We start from the raw sequence: 26,736 nt of genomic DNA, 5'->3' as shown, positions 1-26,736 counted from the left end.
GAGTCACCGTCATCACACAGTCGTTGTCATACCATTGTCATGCCATCGTCGCCACGCTGTACCTTCACCATTGTCACTTCAATAACGTGATTCCGTCGTAATCGTGCCACCCTTGTCATTCCAACTTCTTCATCGGTTGTCCTGATACAGTCGTCGCCACGCCATCGCAGTCATAAAGTTTTCGGCATCTCATTCTGCTCATATCGTCGTCGTCACACCCTTACACTCTAGTCAAACTAAAATTGACATCCCATTGTTGTCAGGCCATCGTCATTGTACCTTGTAACACTTTTGTCGTTCTACCGATATTATTCATAATTCTTCATTCATAATTTATAATTCCATCGTCACTGCAGGAGCATCACGCAGTCCTAGTCACCCGTCGTGGTGGATTAAGAGGAAGCTTTAGCTCCGGCCCAATTCCGACGCGGCCTATTCAAATACATGTAAAACGCAGAAGCGTTTTTCCGAGATAACCCCTCAAACAATTTTAATTAAATTTGTTGTATTTGAGAGAGAAAGCTAAATTCTAGCGACTGTTGCAAGCGCAATTTCTATTTAGGTCCTGAATTTTGTTACACACATTTTCAAAATTTTGCATGTTTGAGAAAAATAGCAGCACAAAGTTTACATATTCACAGCTCCGCATCAAGAAAGGATATCGCGGTTCTGTAAACAGCATACATTAGATCGTTAAAGGCGAACAAATTCGATAACTCAGTTGACATCTTACGTGAATTTATTACGTTGTTTACATGGTTCTGCAAAGGCTGTATTTACATATTACGAAATCTTTTTAAATTCATGTTTAACATATTAGTTATATTTCTGCTACGCTGAAACTCAAACGCAAACCCCTTTTAACGCGATGGCTTTCTTCAGCTGGAGTTTGAGGTCTGTCTTAGTAGGAGTGGTGCGGTCCCCTCGGTTCCCTGCACACCATCAAAACAGGAACCACAAAGCTCGCCTTCGTAGGCAGAGTTCGCCGCCCGCGTTTCACGGTAAACATTACGATTATGCAAGCTGCATTTTCCAGGAAGCGTGAGAAGCACTCATTGATCTTTGAATGCTATCGCGTTCCATGCTTAAATGCCAAAATTAAGCGTCCTTAACATTTTAACTAGTAGGTGAATGTTTACTGATGTTTACGTATTGTTTCTTCTGCAAGGCTACGAAACTTATTCCAGCAATTGTCTAATACTTTCCGATCGCTATCAATGCCTTGTTTCTTGGTCGAAACGGCGTTTTAACTGCGAATAATGTTTTGCCTAAAACGCGCAAACAATGCCCGAACAATATAAGCCACTGCCGCAGGTAATGCACATCGATAAGCTACTGCACATAGTACACAACAAATACTCGAATAGTGCAAATTACAGACGCCTGATTAGCCAATTCCGGACATAATGCAAACACCGGATATAGTGCGAAATAAGAAGGCCCGTGGTAGCAGGTCATTCACGTGTACGCCGATGTGATCTTTATTACCAAGGTACATTCCCTATCATTGTGTAGTCGTCATTCTGTAGTTGCACATTTGTTGCTTTCCATGACACTGTGATGATTATTTCTTTGTCGAGTCATCGTCACCGTTCCACCGGTTTTACCCTGCTGCTTTTTACCCTGCTAATACCGTCATCTTTATTTCATCGCCGTCATGTCTTTATCGACATGCGCCGTCATCACAAAGTCGCCGTCATGCCGTCGCGGTCCTTCCATTCTCATCAGTTTGTCACAGTGTGGATAATGTCGAAAGCTGATTCTCGACATTTTTTTTTTCTATTCAAGCCGTCGTTGTGATTCATCTTCGAAACCCCTTTCTGGTCACGCCGCCATTGACACAATGTTGTGGTCATACAGCCTTCGTCATACCGTAGTCGTCGTCTCGTCGTCGTCATTTCGTTCTAATCAGTTGAATATCGTTCTTTTATCAGCCTCACTCCAGCACCAGAATCACGCTCTAGTCAAGCTGTCGTCGTCATCTCATGATCCTCATGGAGTCGTCGTCACAAAGTCAATGTCATATAGTAGTGGTTACACCACCATCACCACTCCTTTGTCATCATATCGCTGTCGTTACTCCATCGTGGTCATCTCCGGGATGTCAGGTACTCGTCGCCAGTATTTCCACACTTTTGCGTCGTTTCTACCTTTCCTAAGTGCTTCACATCGCATAAATAGTAATCATGCATAGTTCTCGTCCTAATTTGTTGTGGTTTTTTGTGTGGTACGAATATTTATACGAGGTAGATGATACTAATCCCTATGCGGTAAACTAATTTGGCACTAGATGCAGTTCTCGAGTGGAGGTTGTAGCTTTATTGAGTGTTATTTTCAAATTTGAAATAATAAATGAATGCACTGAGTATGTCCTGGTGCGAAAATAATGGTATGGTCATTTTTTATTCCTGCAAATAGTAAGATGAAACGTTGGGAAAATGGTGAATGAAATTTTTCTAGAGTGGACGATGGCGAACTTAAATATCGGCTGTTAGTTTCATGTAGAGAAGCATCACAAGTAGAAGGCAATTTGAATATTTGTTTTGAAATTTTCATGCCCTATTCCATCTCTAGGTAAACGTAATTCTCGGAAACACACAGAAAGAAACTCTGGACATACGCCTCGTCATTAGCGCCATAGTTATTTTAACGGTAAGTCTTCCGTTTTCTATTTTTCACACAGCTATATTAGGCTCAGCGATTTGTGAACTGGCAATGCGGTAATCCGGTTTCCAAATGTATCCGCACTAGACAAACAAGCTTTAACTATACTTCAGGAAGGTAAGGTAGTTGTGCAGGCCTAAATTGCATGTCGAGATTTGTAGGCTGCTCTAACACGTACTACATTTCTATAATAAATGACCTCGATGGAAAGTAATATTTGGTCATATTGATCGGCCGTAATACAAAAGAAAAACAGATAGTATATGATATCTTTCTATGGCTGGCCCTAAGTCAGACGTCAATTTTAGTAAGAAGTATTTAGTAGGAAGGCTATTTTTGATTAACGTCATCACAGTGCACGTGCATTTATCGCTAGTTGCCGTTTAATTATGTTGGACTTGCTTTGTTTGCTTTCAGGAAGAAACTGAAATTCTAATTAAAACATATCCAGGTCACGATGACCTAATTGAAGCCGCTACGCCAGATGCATTGTTTGATTTTATGAGCTTGAATGGACACTTGTTTGCTGATCTAGACATAGCGTTATACTTGAGCAAGTAAGTTAGATAATTATTTCGATGTCTTCTTTCTATGTGGAATACACTGCCTGCTTTGTATTTTATAGAAAAGTTCTAATCGTAGCCATGTGTATTAGACTCAAGTGTCCTTGCCCAATGGTTCGCTCATTCACAAGGGTTGATATTTATAACCTGCTTTCTATCAGATGCTGCTTCACAACATTTTTCGAAAATGTCGAGGCACTCCATTGTGTGAGGCAACTTACAAAGGCGCTCACCTTTCGTTTTTATAATATGCTTGTTGTAATGTATGCGCTGTTAGTCTTAATTCCTATTCGGTGGCAAGATATTTTTGATTTTGTATCTTTAAGGAAAAACTGCGCTGACAGCACACACTATGGTAATGGACGTCATGCGAAGCATTTTGTTGGCAGCTGACTATGAAGCATCGTTTAGGGTTTTATAAAGCGTTACCTATGTGACCAAAGCATTTCTGTAAATCGAGTATTTGTGGGTTTGACATGAGTACAGTGAACTAGAATTAACCCGATTGCGTGCGTGTTACCATATCGGCAAGATGACGACGATGGTACGAGCTATTACATAAGTTCTGCGATCAATATGTGTTCACATTGATGTGAACGATTGACATGGAGGTGAAACATGAGTAAGAAACGCAAAAAGTAAATGCTCACTGAAGGCAGAGCGTGGTATCACGTGGAGGACACAAACGGGTGATTGACAGGGAGATTTTAGCACAACATCAAGCCCGTGTTATCGCTATTAGGACGAGTGGCGTGGTGCAGCTTTTTGCCTCGACTGAGCCGTGGTGACGCTGCCATAGTGGAATTCGATGCAGCGTTGTCACACTCAGACACTATGTGCACCAGGAAAGAGCACACCTCGATATTTGGTTAATCGGCCTAGTAACCACAATAAAGTGAGTGAAAGTCCGGTATGCGGTTTTAGAGGAAGGAGAAGGCGGCCCGTTTCTTTCCGGCGCTCGCAATTCACCGCTCTTGGGAACCTTTGTTTTCAATGGCTGCTTGACAGAAGCAACCACCACCCGCTTCTCTGCTGCCGAGAGCTCGAGCCACGATGGCACGCGAGAATCAGAGGCGGGAGTCGGATTGAGAAGCGCTACCGACGATGCAACGACCATCATGGCGTCACGAACACGAGCATATAGTAATCGGCTCAATTTAGCGGACAACTTGGTCCACCGGTTCGGCATATACTCAGACAAGGAGGAGGCGTACTGCTCGCTATCACGAAAAATTGCGCTTCACAGTGCATCCACGTCAACACCCCTTTAGAAACTGTCTGGGCATGCGTCGCCCTAAATCATAAAAAAGTTATTATTGGGGTCTGTTATCGGCCCCCTACCTATACACAGAACTTCGTAAATGAATTACACGATGTTGTTAACATCGTGTCATCCCGTTACCCAAACTGCCCATTACTTTTGCTGGGTGATTTTAATATGCCAAACATAACCTAGTCTAACACTGTCCCCACGATACACCCACCTTCCACGCTAGCTAAACAATTTTTAGAAATGTGCTCCGTTTTTTCTCTCGAACAGCTTGTAACTGAACCGACTAGAACCACAGACTCTGCTGCTAATACCCTTGACCTTGTTCTCGCTTCACAGCCCGACCTAGTTTCCAACATCACTCACGTTCCAGGAATGAGCCACCACTCTTTACTCTTTTTTCACTTAAATCTCGCACAACCTAAACATACCAAAAGGACTGTAACCATCCGTAATTACAATAAAGCAGACTTTGACGCGATTTATAGAGAATTATGTTCATTCCTTGATGTTTTCCTCCAGGATTTCGACAGCCGTACAGTAGAAACTAACTGGGCAATCTTCGCAGAAAAAGTTACTTACCTAACCAACAAGTACATTCCCATTCGCATCGTAACTAGCAAGTCAGACGCTCCCTGGTATAATTTTCATATAAGACGGCTATCAAATAAAAAGAGTCGATTGTACAGGTCGGCAAAGTTTTCCTCGAGTGAAGCTCGTTGGAGCGCCTACCGATTGGCTTCAAGCGAATATGTATCAGCGCTAAGAAACGCCAGAAACAATTTTTTTATGTCACACGCTGCCGTCCATGTTAACAAATGATACCAAGAAATTCTGGCGCGTTATTAACCAAAAAGATGATGACACCCTAACTCTTGTAGATAACTCTGGGAATGCCATACCCTGTGACCATATCGCATCCGTCCTCAATGAAACATTTATCCAAAACTTTTCTGTAACCTGTAATGTTTCCCCACCCACTGCACCTTGTTATGATTACCAGGCTATGTTTCCAAACACAATTGAACCCTGTGGCATCGAAACCGTGATTAAATCATTGCGCCTCTCCTCTGCTCCTGGCCATGACCTAATTTCCGTGAAATTTTTGCACAGCACTGTTGTTTATTCATCTATTTTACTAGCAAAACTTTTTCAACAGTCGCTTGACACAGGATACCTGCCCCTTGATTGGAAAGTCGGTAAGGTGATTCCACTTTATAAATCAGGTGACAAGCATTCTCCTCTTATTTATCGGCCTATTTCACTAACCAGTATCCCATGCAAAATATTAGAACATATCCTATATTCACAGCTTGCTAACTTTCTTGAGTTAAATTCATTTTTTTCAAGTTCGCAGCATGGGTTTCGAAAAACATTCTTGTGAAACGCAGCTGGCTGCCTTCATACATAACCTACACCTAATTCTTGATGCTCGTTCAATGGCGGATTGCATTTTCCTAGACTACTCCAAAGCTTTCGATAAAGTGTCTCACAAAATGCTACTTCACAAACTACAGCTCATGAACATTGACCCCAAACTTCTTGCTTGGATTGAGTGTTTCCTTAAAAACCGTTCACAATACGTGTCAGCTAATAATCTTAACTCTCACTCAAACCCTGTTCATTCCGGCGTCCCACAAGGCTCCGTCCTCGGGCCTCTTCTTTTTCTAATCTACATCAACGACTTACCTTCTTCTGTTTCCTCTCATATCCACTTATTTGCGGATGACTGCGTAATCTTCAGAGAAATAACAAGCAGTGACGATGTAACCGCTCTTCAGACTGACCTGAACGCTATTTCATTGTGGTGTAAAACATGGCTAATGGAACTTAACATCACAAAATGTAAATCTCTTCGTGTATCAAGAACTTGCAACAGTATCCCCACTTATTCCTTAGATCATGTCCTCTTAGAATCGGTAGGCTCATACAAGTACCTTGGTGTACACATCACTTCCACTCTCACTTGGGGTGCACATATCACATACATAATTAACAATGCTAATCGTATGCTTGGTTACATCCGCCGCAACTTTTCTAAAGCGCCCTCATCCCTCAAACTGCTGTTGTAAAAACATTAATACGTCCGAAACTAGAGTACGCCGCATCCATCTGGGACCCTCATCATGAAACCCTAATACATTCACTAGAAATGGTCAAAATAACTCGGTTCGCTTCATTCTTTCCAACTACAACAGGACCGCTAGCATATCTTCAATGAAATCAAGCCTTAATCTACCATCCCTAGCCTCACGTCGCAAGGCGTTTCGTATCTGTCTGTTCCATAAGATGTTTCATCATCCACACCTGCGTAGCGAATTAATCCCTCCCCCACGTCACCTATCATCTCGATTAGATCATGCCTACAAGGTCGGTGTCCCTTTTTGTAGAACTAAAGCTTTCTTCCAGTCATTTATACCTCGTACAGCAGCAGAGTGGAATCACCTTCCCGCACTGACCGCCACCATCAAAGATTACCAGCTTTTCAAGAACGCCTTAGCTAATATTGTATGAGTAGACACACTTGTTAACTTTTATTGCAATACTCCTATTCCTTGTATCATATTTCCTATTTTTTCTTGTTTTGTATGCCTGTAACCAGTCCCCTCTCCAATGCCAATGGCCCTGAGGGTACATGAAATAAATAAATAAATGTCTTACGTACGTGCAAGCATGTCACGAACTTATGTCATTCCTGTCATGCAAGTCATGACATTCATATGAATCATGTCTTGGCTTGACATTCGGGCCACTTATGATGCTCACCACGCTGACGCCATTATTTTATGACATAAATTACAGGATGCCATTATCGTAACACATTTATGTAATTACATAGATAGCCAGAATATATCGCGTTAAAGAATTGCATATAACGTCGTTCAAAGTATTGTGGTCATGGAATGATTGTCATTCATGTTAGTTCCATTTTGAAACAAGTTATATATCAGGATTTACATGACATGACGTGACGTGATTGTCATGAATGACAAATATGTGTGGCGAGGCATGCGTGCATAACATCACAAGAATGACATACAATGATAAGCTCATACATGTCCTCTTATTATGGCCATGCGATGCAATTCATGACATTCATGTGATACCATGTCACGCATGCAATTCATGTCATTAATATACAGACATATATTTACCTAAAGAAACGCCCCCTCACACTATCGTGTCATTGATACCCTTAATGTGATGGCATATATGCTATGACAAATATTTCATGTCGTGACATGACATGCGCTTGTACGTGTTCTCATTGATGTGATGACGCATGTGACATGTCATGGAATTCATTTCTTTCATTTAATGACACGCATATCATTCATGTCGTGAAATTTATGTAATCTCACCCTATCAGTCATGCAATCATTTCATTCATATCCAGATACATAATAAAGAAGCGACCACGAGGGCAATCATGTAATTGCTCCCATTTATGTTTTAACACACTCCATGACAACTATGTCATCTGAGTGGACATGTAATTCCTCTTATGTATGCATGCATTTTACGACGCTCCATGCTTATTCAGATATATATTCTGTTGAAGAAGCAACCACGATCGAGGCGTAGGAGGACACATAGATATATACATTCAATACACTTACAGTTCAGAAGGAATGCTTCGCAATTATTGTAAACTAGAGTATATAGCTGTCATAATATTAAAGTGTAGATAGTTTCTGTGCAACGTTCTATCAGACGGAACGTCATGCCTTCTATAAGGTCATATCTTTGCTTTGACGCACACACAAAAAACATATTCTCACGCGTGTATTGTTTCGCTTTTTGCGTGTAACCGTTTTCGACCAGATTCTCCCTGTTATCTTTGCGTCACTCAGCGCATGAAATGCATACAGTATTCATAAACTTTCTAAGGAGATAACCCATTCTTTGCCTTATAAATTGCACGCTGAATTTTGTACGGGAATTATATAAATGATGCGTAAGCATTTCCTACTAATCATTTGCTGTTTGGTCGTCGTACGCTGCTGAGTGATTTAATTGCGAGAAAAACCGCGAAAGAATCATGAATTTTGAGAAGCGCGGTTGCGCCACCGAAATGTTAAATGAGACGAGCATGAGAGGACGAAAAAAAGGCGAGAAGTAGCAATGTTCGTTTATGCTATATGATGGTGCGCTTGGATGATGCCGCTCCTTCGTGGAAGATTAGCACTGGCCAATACGTGCTATAATACGTGACGCACTTGAACCGCGTCAAGCTTGGTAGACTTCGTAAGTAGACGTAGTCAATGGTGCTGCCTACTCGATGCGAACAAATAATTATCAACACTGATCTCACCGTGCTCCGGCGTTGGGTACCTATGGCGCGGTCCCACTGACCCTATCTTGAAAGCGACCTACACCTGCTACGAGTGCTGATAGCTATATGTGCACTATTCTCACTGCTCAGTTCGCGCTGAAGTGAGAGGCAGCACGAAGGTCAATTTGCTCACTCATGTGGGCCCTACCTTGAAAACGATCATGTTACACGACGGACTGACGGACGAACGGACGGCTTTTCTCGTTCGGTAGGCGTAAAAATGCTTACGCATTTAAAATTTGAGTGGTTCACGACTACGTGATTAGAAATTCCGCCACCATACAGAAGTGTCTTTCTGTGAAAAATAGCGATTTATTTAGGCGTAATGGCAAGACTTACACAGGGCTAGGAGCAAATCTTTCTGCTTATTTAGAAAATAAGCAAGCTATATTAATTAAAATTTGAATCAAGCATTGTTTTAAGTGAAATTATTTTACAGTGCAGCAAACATTTTTGCTGAAAAATGTGGCACAAGCATCATTTCGTATGCTTTTCACGCATAAAACGCACTAAACGTTAAAAAGTATAATGAGCCATTCCACTCTTTGAAGGTGGATCACGGGCGAAACTGTTTAGCACACGACGAAGAGTTGACGTAGTATTTTTAAGAAAGCTATGAATTCATTTATCGTTTTCATGGGTAGTCATCGTGACGAAAGGTACGCACGCACAGTTATTGTCTTGATCGGCGGTCATTATATGATTGGCAACTTCAAACACATACTTTGACAATGTCAAATTGATCCACGTACTCCGCTGGCTGGTTGGTTGGGACGGATGGATGCGGCATCTCATGAGGTATGTCTGCAACACAAAACGAGTAAACCATTCCCTTTTCGGTCCAGACTCATCCACATTGAAATCACCGAAAACGGTTACAGATCTAGTGAGTGAGCAAGTGAATAATCTTTATTTCCGATCCGGCGAGGCCGGGAACTCGTTGCGCACCCGGCTAGTCCCACGTCGGGACCGGCAGGTCTAGCCCACCGGCCCGGTCGCGGGCACACCGGGCGGCCAGGATTTGCTTTTCTAGAGCGGGGCTACGCAGAAGCGAGTCCCACTCCTCCTTGATGAACTTGGGGAATGTCGACCCGCAGTCCCAGAGCATGTGAGGTAGAGTGGAGATCTGGCCGCAGGACGGGCAGGCGTCGTCGCGAAACACGTCGGGGTAAGCCTCGTGGAGAGCGGACAAACACGGATATGTGCTGGTCTGTGGAAGCCTAAACAAAATGGCTTGCGCCCTATTCAACTTGGGGTGAGGGGATGGAAAGACCCTTCTGGACATGTAGAAATATTTATTAATCACGTTGTGAGTAGCGGGAGCGTCCCTGTGACCGTAGGGAGGAGGGAAGTCATCATCATCATCATCAGCCTGATTACGCCCACTGCAGGGCAAAGGCCTCTCCCATACTCCTCCAACTACCCCGGTCATGTACTAATTGTGGCCATGTTGATCCTCCAAACTTCCTAATCTCATCTGCCCACCTAACTTTCTGTCGCCCCCTGCTACGCTTACCTTCCCTCGGAATCCAGTCGGTAACCCTTAATGACCATCGGTTATCTTCCCTCCTCATTACATGTCCTACCCATGCCCATTTCTTTTTCTTGATTTCAACTAAGATGTCATTAACGCGCGTTTGTTCCCTCACCCAATCTGCTCTTTTCTTATCCCTTAACGTTACACCTATCATTCTTCTTTCCATAGCTCGTTGCGTCGTCCTCAATTTAAGTAGAACCCTTTTCGTAAGCCTCCAGGTTTCTGCCCCGTACGTGAGTACTGGTAAGACACAGCTGTTATACACTTTTCTCTTGAGGGATAATGGCAACCTGCTGTTCATGATCTGCGAATGCCTGCCAAACGCACCCCAGCCCATTCTTATTCTTCTGATTATTTCACTCTCATGATCTGGATCAGCAGTCACTAACTGTCCTAAGTAGATGTATTCTCTTACCACTTCCAGTGCCTCGCTACCTATCGTAAACTGCTGTTCCCTTCCAAGACTGTTAAACATTACTTTAGTTTTCTGCAGATTCATTTTTAGTCCCACCCTTCTGCTCTGCCTCTCCAGATCAGTGAGCATGCATTGCAGTTGGTCCCCTGAGTTACTAAGCAAAGCAATATCATCAGCGAAGCGCAAGTTACTAAGGTATTCTCCATTTACTCTTATCCCCAATTCTTCCCAATCCAGGTCTCTGAATACCTCCTGTAAACACGCTGTGAATAGCATTGGAGAGATCGTATCTCCCTGCCTGACGCCTTTCTTTATTGGGATTTTGTTGCTTTCTTTATGGGGAAGTCAGTGCTCCTTATAGAGGAAGCGCGGACGGTGAGGTCACGCGTAGCCTCGTGAGCAGGCTCAGTGAGGTTCGGGGGAGCACCCTCGACCGATCCTACGTGAGCCGGAAACCAGTGAATTGAATGGTTTGTGAGAGCATGTGGACTCGAGCCGCTAAGAAGAAGAACAGCCTCCTTGGCGATGCAACCCTTCTGAAAAGCCCTAACTGCCGTTTTGGAATCACTATAGATTTGGGACCCGTGACCGTCTAGCAGGGAGAGAGCGATGGCGACTTGCTAGGCGACTCCGGGGTCTGAAGTGCGAATCGAGGCGCTATTGGAAATTTTTCCGCTCGAGTCGACCACAACGACGGCAAAGGTCTTCCCGTCATTGTACTCCGCGGCGTCGACGAAGCTTCCTCGAGTGTCGTGTTGCTTAATCTCTTTGAGGATGGCTGCTGCTCTGGCCTTGCGTCTGCCCTAGTTGTGGACGGGATGGACGTTTCGGGGCACAGGAGCTACTACGAACTTGTCTCGAATGCACCTAGAGATCGGGGTACTGACCATCGGGAATTCCGCAGGGTAGTAACCCAGCTCATCAAGAATGCGTTTACCTGTCACTGTGGTGGTCAGGCAACTGAGTTGCGCACGTTCTTGGACTTCGGCAATCTCCTCGGCGGTGTTACGTACCCCCAGCTTCAAGAGATCCTGGGTATGGGTCCTGGTGGGTAGCCCAAGAGCCCTCTTGACTACTTCACCGATAAGAACGTTGAGCTTGTCTCGCTCCCCTCTGAGCCAGTTGTGCATAGAAATCGTTACGTGAGGGGGCAGAGTACGAAAGCATTGATCAGCTTGAGAAGCTTGTTTTCCTTCATGCCTCAATGCCGGTTTGCGATTCTGTGAACAAGGCAGAAAGCGTTGTCCGTCTTTGCGACGATCTTGCGGAGAGCAGTTCCGTTCCCGCCGTTGAATTCGACAAACATGCCCAGGACCCGAATAACATCGACCCTAGGTCTCCCCCCCCCCCCCCCGGTCACAAGTGCGAAGTCTGATGCTGCTTTCGGAGACTGGCTTCCAATCTTTGGGTCTGCCTCCCTTCTCTTTTCTGTAAAGTAGGAGCTCCGACTTGGTGGGGGAGCATCGAAGTCCAAATGGGGCGGAGATACTCCTCGATCACGTCGATCGCCTCCTGCATGGCTTATTCGACTCTACCCTCACAGCCACCGGAGCACCATGTGGTGATGCCATTGGCGTAAATGGTGTGCTTGACGTCCTCGACGCGCGCCAACCTCTCGGAAAGACCAATCATACAGATGTTAAACAGTGTTGAGGAGATGACGGCGCCCGGAGCTGTGCCCCGCCCTCCGAGGCGCACATCTTTGGAGCGGAAGTCTCCACTGGGAAGCTTGGCCTTCCTGTCAGTTAGAAAAGAGCTGATGTAGCTGTGGAATCTGGAACCGAGACCCTGGTCTGAAATGGTCTTGACGATGAAGGTGGGGAGCACGTTGTCGAAAGCCTTCTCGAGGTTCAGACCGAGTAGAGCCTTGACGTCTCTGGAACGGCCATCCACAATCTCATGCTTGATTAGTTTCAAGGCATCCTAGGTGGAGAGTCCGGCGCGGAAGCCGATCATGTTGTACGTGCAAACCTCGTTGTCTTCGAGGTACCCGTTAAGCCTGTTGAGGACGACGCGCTCCATGACCTTGCCGACGTAGGAGGTCAGAGAAATCGGCCTCAAGTTTTCGATGTTCAGGGCCTTGTCGGGCTTGGGAATGAGCACCGTGCAGGCAGTCTTCCATTCTGCAGGTACAATGCCGCTATTGCAGGACTTGTTCACCTTGTCGGTCAGAAAGACAATCGACATTTCGTCGAGGTTTCTCAACATTCTGTTGGTGACTCCGTCCGGAACCGGCGCAGACTTTCGGTTGGGCGCGAAGATGACCTGTCTGTCCTCGGCAATGGAGAAGTCTTCGTCCAGCTCGGGGCGTGGGGGGCGTCGGTAGTCCTGGAGTTGGGTAGACGGATCTCCGTCACGACGGACAGGCAGGTACTTCTGTGTGAGTTTTGCGACGAGTTCATCGACCGTGTGAGACATGGTGGCTTCGTGAAGGGCCCGGGCCAATGTATGCCTTTGATTTGACATCGAGCCACTTTCGTCGAGAAGGTGCTTCAGCATACTTCAGGATTTGCCGTTGCGCATCTGTCCGTCGATGGATTCGCAGAGCTCGTCCCACTGCTGCTTGCATAGAGCCTTGCTGTGGTCATTGATGACCTTGTTGAGCTACGAAATCTTCTTTCGGAGTCTGCGATTGAGCCTTTGACGCTTCTATCGGCGAAGCAGGGCGGTTTCGTCCTCGATCAGGTGGGCGAGTCGGATGTCCCTTGGTGGCCGCGGAAACGTCGTTCCGGATGCTTTCACACCATTCTTCGAGAGTGGCGGGTGCCCTGGCTCTTCCGGCTTCTTCACGAATCTTGCGAAAATGGTCCCAATCGACGAACGTGAATTCCCTGACCCTACTCCGAGACATGTTGAAGTTGGTCTCGACAATGTAGTGGTCGCTGCCAAACTCCATGGCGGTGTTCTCCACGTCCTCGATGTTCCTCAATAAGGCGAGGTCGGGTGTCAAGTCCCGGGTGACGGAGTTGCCGATGCGCGCAGGAAAATTCTTGTCAGTGACCAGAGGGAGGTCCATCTCGTTGGCGTCTTGCCACAGACTGCGCCCCTTGGTAGTGCCGTAGACGTAACCCCAGATGCCGTACGGTCACCGACGACGACCAAGGGTCGAGGGCCGACCAAGTCGGTCGCTTTATTGAGGATGTTCTTGAACTGCTGGCGCGAGTCCCTGGGGTTGCTGTAGATATTGAGGACGAACACGCTGTTTCTATGCTGATTCTGCTGTGGTACATCGAGCAGGATCTCAACCATGACATATTCAATTCTACCACTCGCCAGCTTCAAGTCGTGGGTGAGATGAGTCAGCCTTTTATCAATCAAGGTGCAAATCCCTCACCCCCCGGGCAGGCCCGACACGGCCCTGTAGCCCTGGAGCGAGGAGGCGGAGACTAATGTTTCCTGCAGAGCAATGACTTGAGGTTTGACAGCGAAAGACCTGAAGAACTGCTGTAGACTGGTTTTTTGTTAGAATACCCCCTGCAATTCCATTGTCAAATGCGAAAACTCTCTTTGGACTTATTCATTATGGCTGACCTGACGGACTACCACCTAACGGGGCAGTTAGGCCTGCGCAAAGACTGGGATTTCCTGTCGCCGCGCTGGTGGGTTAATGAAGTCTAGCTTCCTTTAGTGCGGCGGGAACGGTTCGCGGTTGTACGACGGAGGCGGATGAAGCCATTCGCGCCTCACTGGTGTCGATTCGATTTACGAGAGCTCCGAGGCCCCTGTTGGGGTCCCCGAGCGCAACATGAATTTGGCGAACGTTATCACTGAGGCAAGCGACGCTAGCGGTGACCTGTTTGAGGCCGTCTGCCAGCCCAATAAGACTTTGCTTAATCTCGCTGACTTCTGGAGACAACGCTCACGATTCACATGTTTGTTTGAGTACTGCCCTGCGTTTGGAGGACGTCGCAGTACCGTCTACCTGATATGGGATTGGAGTCTCGGTGGCCGTGACTGACGCACCGTTACCCGACACATTCGAAACGAGTTCCTGATCTCTGCTATTTTGCTAACTAGCCTCTTAATCGTGTTCTTGAGGTCGTCGTTTTATTTGCGCAAGCGAATGACTTGGTACGAGTTGGTACGACGGGTTGGTACGAGTTGCCGGAGCAGCCTCGGTATTGGCGCCGGGCTTGGGTCGTGCCAGATCGGCCCAAACAAGGGTCGCCTGCTTTCCGCAACGTGTGGAGGCGGGCTGAAGCCCGGGTGCTGGCTGGGTTCTGGAGGCGGGCGGCCCCTGGAACCGGATCTGGACCTGGATCTGGATGGCACCCGGGATCTTGACCTCGACATCGCCCTGGAGACGGAGCGTCTCCTGGTGTGACCGCTGTAGTGGCCACGAGACCTGGATCTCCCCTTTGACCGGGAGCGGCTGCGACCATATTGGCGTTCAGGCGATGCTTGCCGCGCTTGATTCGTGCCCTCCATTAGCGGGAAATGTTCGGCGTTGAGGGCGTGGGAGCATTCCACCCGTCTGCGCCTGACGAGATATGGCGTCTGCAATCATCGCTTGCACTCCTTGGCGGCGGTAAGGTGGTCGCTTCCGCACAGCTTGCATTTGGGATCGCACCTATGCTGAGCGTCGGGGTTTGCTTCTCCGGATCCTCTGCAGATGGCGTCGTTGGGCGAAGGGCAGACGTAGGAGCGGTGCCCGAGTCTGCCGCAGCTGTAACACACGTCCACTGACACTAGATGACACTAGATCTGTAACACACAGATCTAGTGTCATCGCAACTAACCCACGCAGTGAGTAACCATGGGTCCTACGGCGCTATGAGCCATTGCATTTTTTGTTTGCTTAGGGGGGTATGAGCCATTGCTTATGAAGGTGTAAGCCATTGATGATGACAGCTTTCCACATGGCATGGTATGAAGAACTTTATTGGGTCCTGAAAGTCAACCCTAGGTTGACGCGGGCCGCTCCCACGTTGGGACTGTCAGGCCGAGCGCTTCAGCCACATAGCGGGCCTACTGGACTGCCCGTAATTGCTCAGAGAGTGATTCACTATGTAGCATTTGCCGCCACCATTCTTGTTCCTTGTCACAGTCTGTGAAGACCGCGGGGCGCTGCCGAAGCATGTGGTCAACAGTAATAATACCACTGCACTTATTATAGTTGGTTTGAGTTTCTCTATCCGGATAGATCATGTTAATAGAATCTGGACTTGGGTATGTCCTTGTCGTGTGGCAAACGTAATGTGACCGCGTGGGCTCTGCAAAACATACCGTGTGGCATTGAGTATTTCTTTCGGCTTAAGTAATAGTGCTTCGTGATTTCGTAATACGTTAATAATCGACCCCTGTGTTCCCCGGGTGAAGTGTAAGTGGATCGGTCTTGAAGAGCACGGCTAGAAAGTCCTCGCGCTGCTTCATTTGCGCCTCACTGATGTTTCTCCGAGTTCCGTCCACCACCCCCAGATGTGCTGGAGAATTGGGGCATCCTTGATGCCTTGACAATCCGGTTCTTGAACGTAGTAGTTGTTAGGTCTCTTGTTCTTGCTACTGTTGCCATGGTCTTGCTGACTCTGCGGCGATGTTTTCCCATCGCCAGCAATCCTTGTGGTGGAGCGAGATGTTCGGCTTGTCAAAATTTTCCAGCCTAGATCTTCCTCATTCTCTTATAATCCGGTAGCGTCTTCATCTTCCATTCGCGTTTCCGCCATAGCGGGCTGGGGGGGGGGGCAGTAGGCCTACTTGGGCCCTGCTAGCCGCACACGTTCGATGCACCAAGAAAGGCCAGTAAAAGTAAAACAAAATGTAAGTCCCACCTTAAAGAAAGGCATCCGCCAATCCCCGGTGACTTCACAAGTCCAGTGATGTGCTTGAATCCATGATGCTGGTTAAGGTGGCTGCACAGTCGTTCAAAAATGACGGAGCCGATGTGAGGGGCGTCTGCCCCTCGGCTTCTTTTTGATTCATCCAGCTTTCGACATGATTTTATGTATGTTGTGTGCGTGATTAGAACGAATGTAAGCACTGACCATTTCACTTGGCTGAGTGCTTATAGTATCTGCCTTACGTGGCTATGAGCCAATGAATCTTTTTGTTTGCTTACGTGACTATGACTGCTTAGGAGGCTATGAACCATTGATGATGACAGTATTAATTCATGGAGAACAACAATGCGCGGAACCCTAGCCGTATACAACTTCGCTGTAAAAACATCAGGAAGGGTGCGCGGAGGAGTGGGCTTGATTGACCTATGAGTGAAATGAAAAAAAAAAAAGACGTTGTCCTAAGCTTGTCAGACTTTCCAATGTGTAATAGTTATTCTCACTTCACCTACGAAGCTCTAAGCAAAAATGATTCATTCGTAGACGGGCAATAGAAGAAATGCAAAACGTGGGTGTGAACTCATGAACTTGTAGTTGAAGCCAGGTATTTTCCACTACAGAATATAGTAGCAACGTCACCATTCTTGTAATACTTTGTCCCATAAGTTCTCTATAAACATGCGAAATATTTTCCTAAAAGTTCTCCACTGGCCAATGGCCTCCGCCGTAATCTTCGGCTTTCACCAGTGTGCTGATTTCTGTAGCTTCAGCGCTATACTGCTGTTGTGCTTATCTCGCATAACTTTAATTTTTGCTGACCGCACTCATTTTATTTAGCATGACTTGTATTCAGGGAGCTTGCTGCGAATGTGTGACTTGAAAAGTGCATCTGCACTTCCACATTACCCTTTGCCTGGTGAAATACGCTCTCCAAAGCAATACATATTGATATAATATTTTGTAGTACTACTAAGCCATTCTAAGAAATATTCCGCAGTTGTGCTGAAGAAGCTGACAGTTCTGAGAATTCTTTTATGCTTTTGTGGAAATCGTGTTGTTTGGTGCATTTTACGTTACACAGGTTGAAGTATGCTATGCCTTATGGAGGTAATGGAAGATTTAGGAGAGTGAGAGGTAAGTATTTTTGTTGTGCACTGGTACGAATATTTTCATAAACACTGCGTTTCGACCAGATGTGTTTTGGTCACGTAAAGTAGTTTAAAATATACTGGAAAGACACTTTGGCACCGAGCGTGGTGCAAAGCTGAGAGTCGATTTCTCACAAAGAGAGCAATATGTGGTCGGCGCCAATTTGCAACTCAAACTTGTTGTGAGCAAACCATAGATGCATTTTGGCACTATGCGCCTCGTGGTTCCCAGCAATGAGGTAAAGCTTCTCCGATTTGCCTACAAGTTAGGCCTGTCTGATTGCGCATTGACTTCCAGAGGCATCAACTGGTTGTGTCACTTCTTCATTTACCTTGTGTCTCTATTTCATTTTCCTCCTAACATCCCCTTCTATACGTTCAGATGACTCAATAGGCGTTTGTGCCGCTGCCCTTGAACGAATAAAACGGTGAATGCCCACTTGGGGTGTTAGTTAAAAATTCGGCGGAACCCGTCTGACCATGACTGTTGACGATAATGCGCTCAACATTGGATCAATTTTGCGCAACAACACATTGCCATCGTCAAAAGCAGTTATGTATGCGGCAGATACAGCAGCGGTACTGCTCTTTCGCGCTTCCCTAAAAAAATCATTCGGCGCCATCTAGGGCCGCCGCCGCGAAGCTAGCGCACGGCATCTGAAATGCATGCAACACCGGTGCGTGCAAATGCTGTGAAACGCGTCATGCTGAAACCGCGGTTCTCTCTCGTGCTCATTTGTCGGCACGCTACGCCATCTAGTGGCACTGCCACGAAGTCTGCGCGTGGCCTTCGAGACGAAACGCATGGTGCACCGGCACCTACAACCTCTGAGAATGGTTCCCTGGCTAGTCGCACCTTCAGTGACATACACTCAGCACCCAAGCTGGCGACAGGTTCACTGAAGAGCGGCAGATGTCCAGTGAATTCATGACGCAGCTCGCTAAAGCATTGCAATGAAATGCGTTCATGGAAAAGTGGCTCATAGAAACATGAATACATGCACATACCGCAATGAGTGCGTGATGTACCCAACGAATGCTAACGCATTGAAATATAAAAATTACATTATGGGGTTTCACGTGCCAAAACCACGATCTGATTATGAAGCACGCCGTAGTTGGGGACTCCATAAGTTTGTATCACCTGGTGTTCTTTAATATGACCTAAATCTAAGTGCAAGGGTGTCTTCACATATCGCCCCAATCAAAATGCTGCCGCCGCCGCCGCTGGCTTACTCTAAAAAAATATACTCTAAATTTATCCGATGCTTTGAAGTACTGAAGTAACATCAGATGGCTTCCTCATGGATAGCTACGCGACACTTTGGCAGGCGGCGCCACAAATGCACTGTTTATGTGCCACGTTTCAATGAACTGCTTTCACGCCAACGCTTTGACGACCTGCGTCATGAATGAATTGAGTATGTGGTACTCTTCAGTGAACCTGCTGCCCAACAGGCTCACTGCATGCATATGTGACAATGAGTATTCGGAAAGTGATGGAAAAATTGTCGGCGTTTGTACGCACGGGGGCGCCACGCTTCGCGTCTATGAGGACACGGGCGTACTCCTCGGCAGCACCACTATATGGCCCGGCGCGTTTTGAAAGGGGCCTGAGAGAGAAGCCCGGCGGCTGCCTGACGTGTTATTCAGCGTTTTTGCGCACCGCCGCGCAATACATTTTGGACACCATGCGCAGGCTTCCCAGCACTGCCAGTCCATGACAGTGAGTTCTCTTACAGTAGCGCGAATAGGTGTCCCGCTGCTGTACACTTCTCATACATAACTTCAGCGGTGGCAATACATTGTCTCGATATATTGATTCAATGCTAAGCGCATTGCCGCCGACACGGATCGTGATATTGGTTCCGTCTAATGTTTGCACAGTTGTAGTATTTTTCACAAAATGCTCTCAAAAGATGGGCTATTTGCGAACTGTTGTGTCATCTACAAGGAAATACAGCGTTCTAACGATCAGGCTTTTTTAGGCTGGGCGTTAACGATAATGCTGTGCGAAATGACTAATGACTATGAATTATAACAACAAAGTTACTGTGAAAATCAAACGATCGCTATGTCTGGCGGCACAAGAAGTGAAGTTATTGCCATATAAAACCTTAATTTGACCTTTTTTAGAATATGCCTCCGCAATGTGTGATTCATACGCCCGGACAAGTATTGAGTAACAAGAAACAGTCCATTAGAAGTCGGCCCGCTTCATTTGTTGGCCTTACTGGTGGCAAACGTCGGTAAGCACCTTAATTAGAAGAGTGACCCTTGAATTATTATAGCCTAGGGGATAGCGTAAAAGAATGAAACACATGTACTTCCTTGACCAAAAGCTTGGCATAAATAGTGAATGAAAGATGGATTCGGTCTTCGACACACGCGATGCTTCCCTGGCTGAACAATTGCAAAAGTTTCGATGTCAGACTAATATCTAAAAGAGCTTTTCCTCGCAGGAATTTTACGCGAAGGTAACGTCTTGCACCAACATCGTTGAGCAGCCACCTATATCATCATTCGCGTCACTGCTTCAAACTATGCAATCTCCCATTATCGTGTCCACAACCTCCTTTCTTTCAGTCGAGTTCTTTAATTTGAAATGTACTTTTAATTCTTGGAATGCGCTATCACTTACGCAATTTTCTTTTGGTGGTTTTGTTATTTTTGTTAGTACGTGCTTTTATTTTCTCATGTTTTAGTACGTGCTTTCATCCTTGTATTTGAATCTGGGTATTTGATACTCACAGTACTTGTACCCATTATTGCAGTATGCATGACTCGTTGTGCACTCTTGATAAAGTCTACATGTTAAAGCCAGCAGTAACTTTGTAACCAACTAAATAAATAAGTGTATAAATGGCAGCTACAATTTACGTGAGGTAGACGCATCGTATAGCATGAGCCAATACAGGACGAATGCGAAATTGCTCACAGTCGCCTACTTAGTTCTGCACCTGCTTGATTATGTAGGAGCCGTTCGGCTTTCCGAGAGCTGTATGAATGATGCGAGCAGATTCGCCTCGCTGCGGTACTAAACCGTAGCTTTGGTGGCCAAAAGCCCACGAAAAAGGGTAGGTTATGCCTAGCAGCCAATGCAGGCGTGCCGGGGGATGGCATGCCTTCGAGTAAGGCTTACCGCTCAGCAGCTACGGGCACAAGACCACGTGCTAGGGCCAGGCTGAGGACCGCAATTGCTTCGAGCGTGTCTACCAAGTTCGCCTGCGCGATTATAGGACGAAACTGGCTAGGCTGACGTGGATGGAAAATATCAAGGTAAATTTGCGCAGCAAAGCATAAACTGCCGACGTCACGCAGTCAAGGTTGGACTAAAGAGAATCGCGACGACGCATGAACGGGTGAACTCCGAAGTGTGCCACGTTCTCAATTACCCCAATATTTTAGGTTTATGGAAGCGCAGCATTGAGGCAGAGCCAGTAAACAATTTCTCTGTGCTGTTGAAATTGTAAGAATTATTGAGCTCTGTTTGGTTGCACGAAAATAGATTATAAGCAGGGCTCTCAAAATAAAGAACTTCTGGGACCAACCAGCATTTTGTTCTGCCAGTAAAAACCGATTATTTTAGATATTTCTAAACATCTGGCTCTTCTATCAAATTGTATGCGAATCGCACTATTGTAGCTCTTCGCTTCAAAGTTATGCGATAATAATTACTATTCGCTTCAATTTCACTTTCAACAGCAACATTGATATTCGCACAAGCCTATCGAAAGTATTGCAGTTTCAACTATGATGGCAATTCTGAATTTTAGAATTTAGACTTCTCGAAAGTTTGAAACAGGGCACTGATGAGAATAACACAGAGGTCTTGCTATCATGCGAACTAAATTTATAGCTAAGATGGATACTACAGGGTTTTCATAGTGGGAATCCATTACCCAGTTATATCAGTTGGGGAGAAGGCATCTGCTACTTTTCTTGCTCGTTTCTAGACAAGCCAAGTTGGCAGTGCATGTACACCTCAGTTCTTTGTGCTTCGAGGAATGGCCTATGCAGGTGCCGCTTGCAGTAGTTTTTCTGGAGCTCTAATTTATGATGACGGTAAACTGGAAGGACTTCAAACAGCTGCTCATGAAGTACTTCACCTGTAAGTATGTGGCCTATACTTATACCGTGTTATAAGGACAGTGCCGTTTTGGAGGTGTGGTGAAAGGTCTGCCAACCTTTGCAGATTTGTTACAGTAAGCAGGAAGTGAAGTAACTTGTGCGTAACCTTCCGCATCATGAAGTAATGCTTAGAAGTTCAGAATAAATATTTGTCATTTTATTTTGTAACTTCACGAATTCGCTTTAACAAGAGTGTGATACTTGAAAGAGCGAATTTTTTTTCTATTGCTGAGCAAAGCTAAGCGCCTGGTGTTGGACAGCGAGTGTCCTTCGTTCCATCATGTATTTATTGCAAACTTTGCACCTTTACGACGAGGATGACTTTCGCTGAGCTGCGAGAGCCAAACAGAAGCAATAAGCAATAAATGTACTTAGTCGGCTAACGTAAGTGTTGTACATTGTATTCGTTTTCCTACTGATGAAGGTAATTTACGACGCTGCCTGAAACAACTTGTAAAGCAATATGGGAATTAACAAACATTGAGAACATGGCCGAGAGAACCACCAGAACGCGAGGTACCAAATAGGTTGTGAAATTCGAATATAGTCCAAAGGAAACAATAAAAATCTCTACAAGCTCATGTGTAGAATTAATGCGAGAAATTTCGGCGGTTTCCCCCGTATCCTCCCGCACGGGGATGCGAAGTGGCGTTGACCATTACATCGGTAACATACTGGTTACCAATGCAGGTAATTAAATTAAAGCTGCAAGCATGGGCAGAGAACAATGGCACTCAGGGAGAACTTCAGAATGGCTTCAGAAACGGTAGGCGTCTGGACGATTACGTATGCGTTCTTACTCAGCGAACTCAAATATTCAGAGCAGACAGGAGACCATTTTATGTGGATATTTTAGACATCACAGGAGCGTATGACAAGGTAGACGGCAGCATGTTTGGGATATTTTGGAAAGGGAAGGCTTAGGCGACGTCCCTACAGAACGTTTGAGAGAGAGTTACCAAGAAATATTGCTTGCGTTAAATGGGAAGGGATAAGGAGCGAGGAGAAACAAGGGACTGAGGCCGGGGTGCCCTCTCTCACTACTGCTGTTTATGATGTACATGGCAAGGATTGCAAGGGCGCTTGAGGGAAGTAATATCGGGTTCGATCACTCATATAGACAGGCAGGTACAGTAGTACAGCAGCAGCTTCCAACTTTGTTTTATGCGGATGATATTGTGTTGCTATCTAACAAGCAAGGCGACATGTAACCTCTGGCTAATATCTGTGTAAAGGAAGGCGAGAATTTAGGTTTGAAATTTAGAGTAAAAAATCAGGCTGTATGGTATTTATTGAAGAGTGAACAGACTCAATGCAGGGCGAGAAAATACCTTGCGTAAAAGAATATAAATACCTTGGTATTTGGATAAACGAAGGCAATAGATATATGGAAACATAGGAAAGAGCAATAACAGTAAACGGAAACAGAACTGCGGTCATAATGAAACACAGAGCGCTATGGGGATACACAGGTATGGGTTGCTCCGAGGTATGTGGAAAGGTGTAATAGTTCCACGACTGACATTTGGAAATGCGGTTGTTTTCTTGAAGTCAGGCGTACAATCAAGACTTGATGGCAACCGAAGGTCAGTGGGACGCCTCGCATGAGTGCTCATGGGAAGACTACAAATCAAGCTGTGCAGTGTAATATGGGCTGGACAAGTTTTGAAGTGAGAGAAGCTCACAGTAAAATTGATTATGAAGAACCACTGAGGAATATGGGAGAAAGTGAATGGGCTGGAAGAGTGTTCACATATTTGTACAGGAAAATAAATAATTCAAGGAGGAGGAAAAGAACCAGGACGCTTACCAGGAAGTATGTAACTACTATGGTTAGTATCATGCCAACAAAGAACGTCAAGCGGGAAAGCAGAAAATCTGAGATAATCTCGTGAGTAGCGGCAATGGGAAAGACATCTGCTATGAGCAATTACTTAAGAGGAAACGAAAACCACATCAGGAAAGAAACAATTTACGATAACTCAAAAGGAGGCTTATTACTTTTCGAAGGGAGATCAAGAAGCCTTAGAACACGCACCTCTAAATTGAGATATAAGAAGGAAGAAACGTAGGCTTGCTGCGGTAAAGCTAGGGAAACGATGGAGTATGTTTTCTTAGAATGTGATGAATTGTGCTTGGTTGATTTAGGCACCTCTGGTCTCCTTCAAGCCCTTGGGTTTAGCGATAGCAGGGGAAGGTAAACGCGTCTGCAATAGAGATTAGTAAGAGGCAATTCGAAGAAAAATAGGGGAATGAAAAACAACGGAGGCGTACGAAAACAGTTTCGAATAGGGTTCAGAAATTTAGGAGTGGGAATTCGTCATGGTTTTTTTTTCTTAGCTTCTGTTAACAAACGCAGGACATTAGGCAATGTAATCACAATAGCTTGTTCGCGCTACCATCTTCCACGTTCCAAAGGACACGCTCATGGCAGCCACACATCCATCCATGCATCTTTCAGATAGACATGCATTTCAAGATTTGCAGGTGTTTTCTTCCGAATAATCGAGCAGATCATTCTGTGAAGGGGAGAACCTTGTCTTTATCTAACCAATACAATGATCTAAAGTTAGACAGCCTTCACAGCATTTTAACCATTACCACAAATATTCTAATACTGATGCCACACGAAAACTGCTGATCGCCATCAAGGCCAATCTGGATCGAATTTTCTGATGGCGATCAACAATGTTCGCTGCTACCCGGATAACGATCCGGATTGAGTCATTATTGTCTGCTTATCATCGGCAATTCTCAGAACTGCGTAATGCTTTGGCTACAAATTTAGATTTGCAAAATATGGTTAAAGCTGGACAATATTTCAATATTGCACCTTACAATTCCTCATAAATAAGTATTTAAACGTATTTTATGTGACCTCCATTCTCTATCTGTTTATTAGTGTTTTCAGAATACTGGGCTATAGGGCGCAGACGTCAGCTTCTGATCGCGGTTCATGGATCGGGATTGTGCGGATCCGGATTGCGCAAGATCGCGATTGCTAATGACAGTAACAACCCATCCCGATCAAGCTCAAACCTGATCAGCCCGATCGTGATCAGAAGTGTGCGTGTTACATCGGTATTAGATAAGCTCTTAGTTTATTTCCCTAAACTGGTCCTATGTTTTTCATATTTCTACGAATCTTTACTTACATTGTTTTTAAGCCTACGATACACATAGATAGCTACATTCTACGCCATCGACCCGTTTGCTTAATCAGAGTAGCGGCGTCAGTATAGAACAGTTTCTTGCATAAGATTCTTGTAAAGGAATCTTACAAAAACCTATGCCTGTTATCTCTGTTACCGCACTTCATACACAGCTGATTATGCACTAATGAGTAATTGACTCATGAATTTTAGTTTAGGATCCCAGCACGACGGGCAGCCAGCAATAGAATACATTCCAAACAGCCCAGGTGCCGAAGACTGCCCGGATAACCCGCAGTACGTTATGGCGGCAAATCCGACCTCGGAACGAGTCTCATTGTCAAATTGCACCCGCGACCAAGTTCTGGCTTTCCTACAGTGAGTACTGCTTATTGTCACCTTTCGTTTTGTTATCTGTATTTTGCTGGCACAATGGTCTCTCTTAGATAGGGTATAATGCAAGAAATACTACAGCGCTATGCTCTGAGTGCACGTTAACGATCCTCGGGAGCTGAAAACTTAATCCCGAGTCCTTCATTAGAGCGTCCGTCATAACCCACTTTGCATTTTAAGGGCACAAATGCTCAAAATTTACTTTAAAACCTTTCGTATACTAAACCAAGCACTTGATGTAACATACATTTTGTAGTATTCTCCGCTTGAACACCTGCTATATAGAAATGAACATAAAATAAAGCTAGAGGTTCACTGGGAATGGTGGTCCACTTAGTTGTCACGGCGATGTTCAGAAATTTCACATCACTTCGCGGCATATTTCTTCGTTGCTTATTGCAGACGATCGTGAATTACGATGCGGCAAATCGCTATTTCCGACACAAGCTCCACCCTGTAAAATGTGGTTCTATTAAGCTTCCAAGTAGTATTGTTCCATTGAAAGCTATCTCGAAAGCTTGATAACTTACAGTTAAGCTGTTGGTCGCATGGGTTCCGTGGAGCTGTCGAGTCCGTCAACAAATCGGCGTGCGCAAAACTCAGCTCCCAAATTTTATGCAAAATCGCTTAATTCTATACAAAAGTTTATGCATCTCACCACTTGGATGTGCATCTTCAGTAGATTAATGTTCAATAGGCACCATCTTCAAAATCAATAGACTCTCACGAGGATAATATTTTTTTCCTTGATTACGGAGGTATCGCTTAAGTGGAAATGAGCTATTCATTGTCTTACGTGACATAAAAATTTCTCGTTGAGTAGGAATAGAAGTTCTTACGCATTTAATAACAGAGGTGACACGAGAATGTGTCTCCGTGCCTATCATCACGATGACCACCGATCAGGAGAATAAATGTGTTCGGACCTTTGTTCAAAATTTTATCTCATTTTTGTGTCATGAGCTAGACAGCTTCGCTGGCCATCTACGTGCACAGAGGGGAATGGTTCAAGATTTTTTAGAGCACAGCTCTTAGACGGCCGTTCCCGCAGCGAGCTTCGGCGTCGATGGCATCGGCGGTGTAACCGAGCAAAAAAGCACAGAGAAAGATGAAAGAGCGAATGCGGAGCGGGAGTTGAAAGATGTGAGCCGCGAATAGCGGAGACCAATGAAAGCGGGCCCTTCAATAACGTGCGCGCGGGAAACTGATATCATGCGGACGCTCCTCACCGCTCTTTTCGTACTATTGTCTGCTTTCGTACTATTGTCAGCTGCATCTCATGCTTCTTTGGTTTGCTTCGTTTGCTATCGTTTGCCCTTATTTCGATTGCCATAGTTTGCGATTTTTGTAATC

The 26,736-nt window shown here is 45.4% G+C and overlaps 1 protein-coding gene across 2 annotated transcripts in view; it reads left to right on the top strand.

Annotated features, from left to right (window-relative positions):
- Positions 1–26,736, top strand: part of LOC129380647 (venom metalloproteinase antarease-like TpachMP_B) — a 53,198-nt gene that overhangs the window by 12,276 nt on the left and 14,186 nt on the right. For both annotated transcript variants that reach the window (XM_072285121.1, XM_072285120.1), the window contains exons 3-7: positions 2,575–2,652; positions 3,082–3,221; positions 17,641–17,693; positions 21,713–21,818; positions 25,204–25,368. In XM_072285121.1, coding sequence (XP_072141222.1) covers positions 2,575–2,652; positions 3,082–3,221; positions 17,641–17,693; positions 21,713–21,818; positions 25,204–25,368 — 542 coding nt within the window. The remainder of the gene's footprint in view (positions 1–2,574; positions 2,653–3,081; positions 3,222–17,640; positions 17,694–21,712; positions 21,819–25,203; positions 25,369–26,736) is intronic.

The sequence above is a fragment of the Dermacentor andersoni genome, chromosome 10 (genome assembly GCF_023375885.2).
Source record: "Dermacentor andersoni chromosome 10, qqDerAnde1_hic_scaffold, whole genome shotgun sequence".
In the NCBI taxonomy this organism is placed as follows: domain Eukaryota; kingdom Metazoa; phylum Arthropoda; class Arachnida; order Ixodida; family Ixodidae; genus Dermacentor; species Dermacentor andersoni.
The sequence above is the reverse complement of the archived record's forward strand: the minus strand, read 5'-3'. Positions and strand labels throughout refer to the sequence as shown.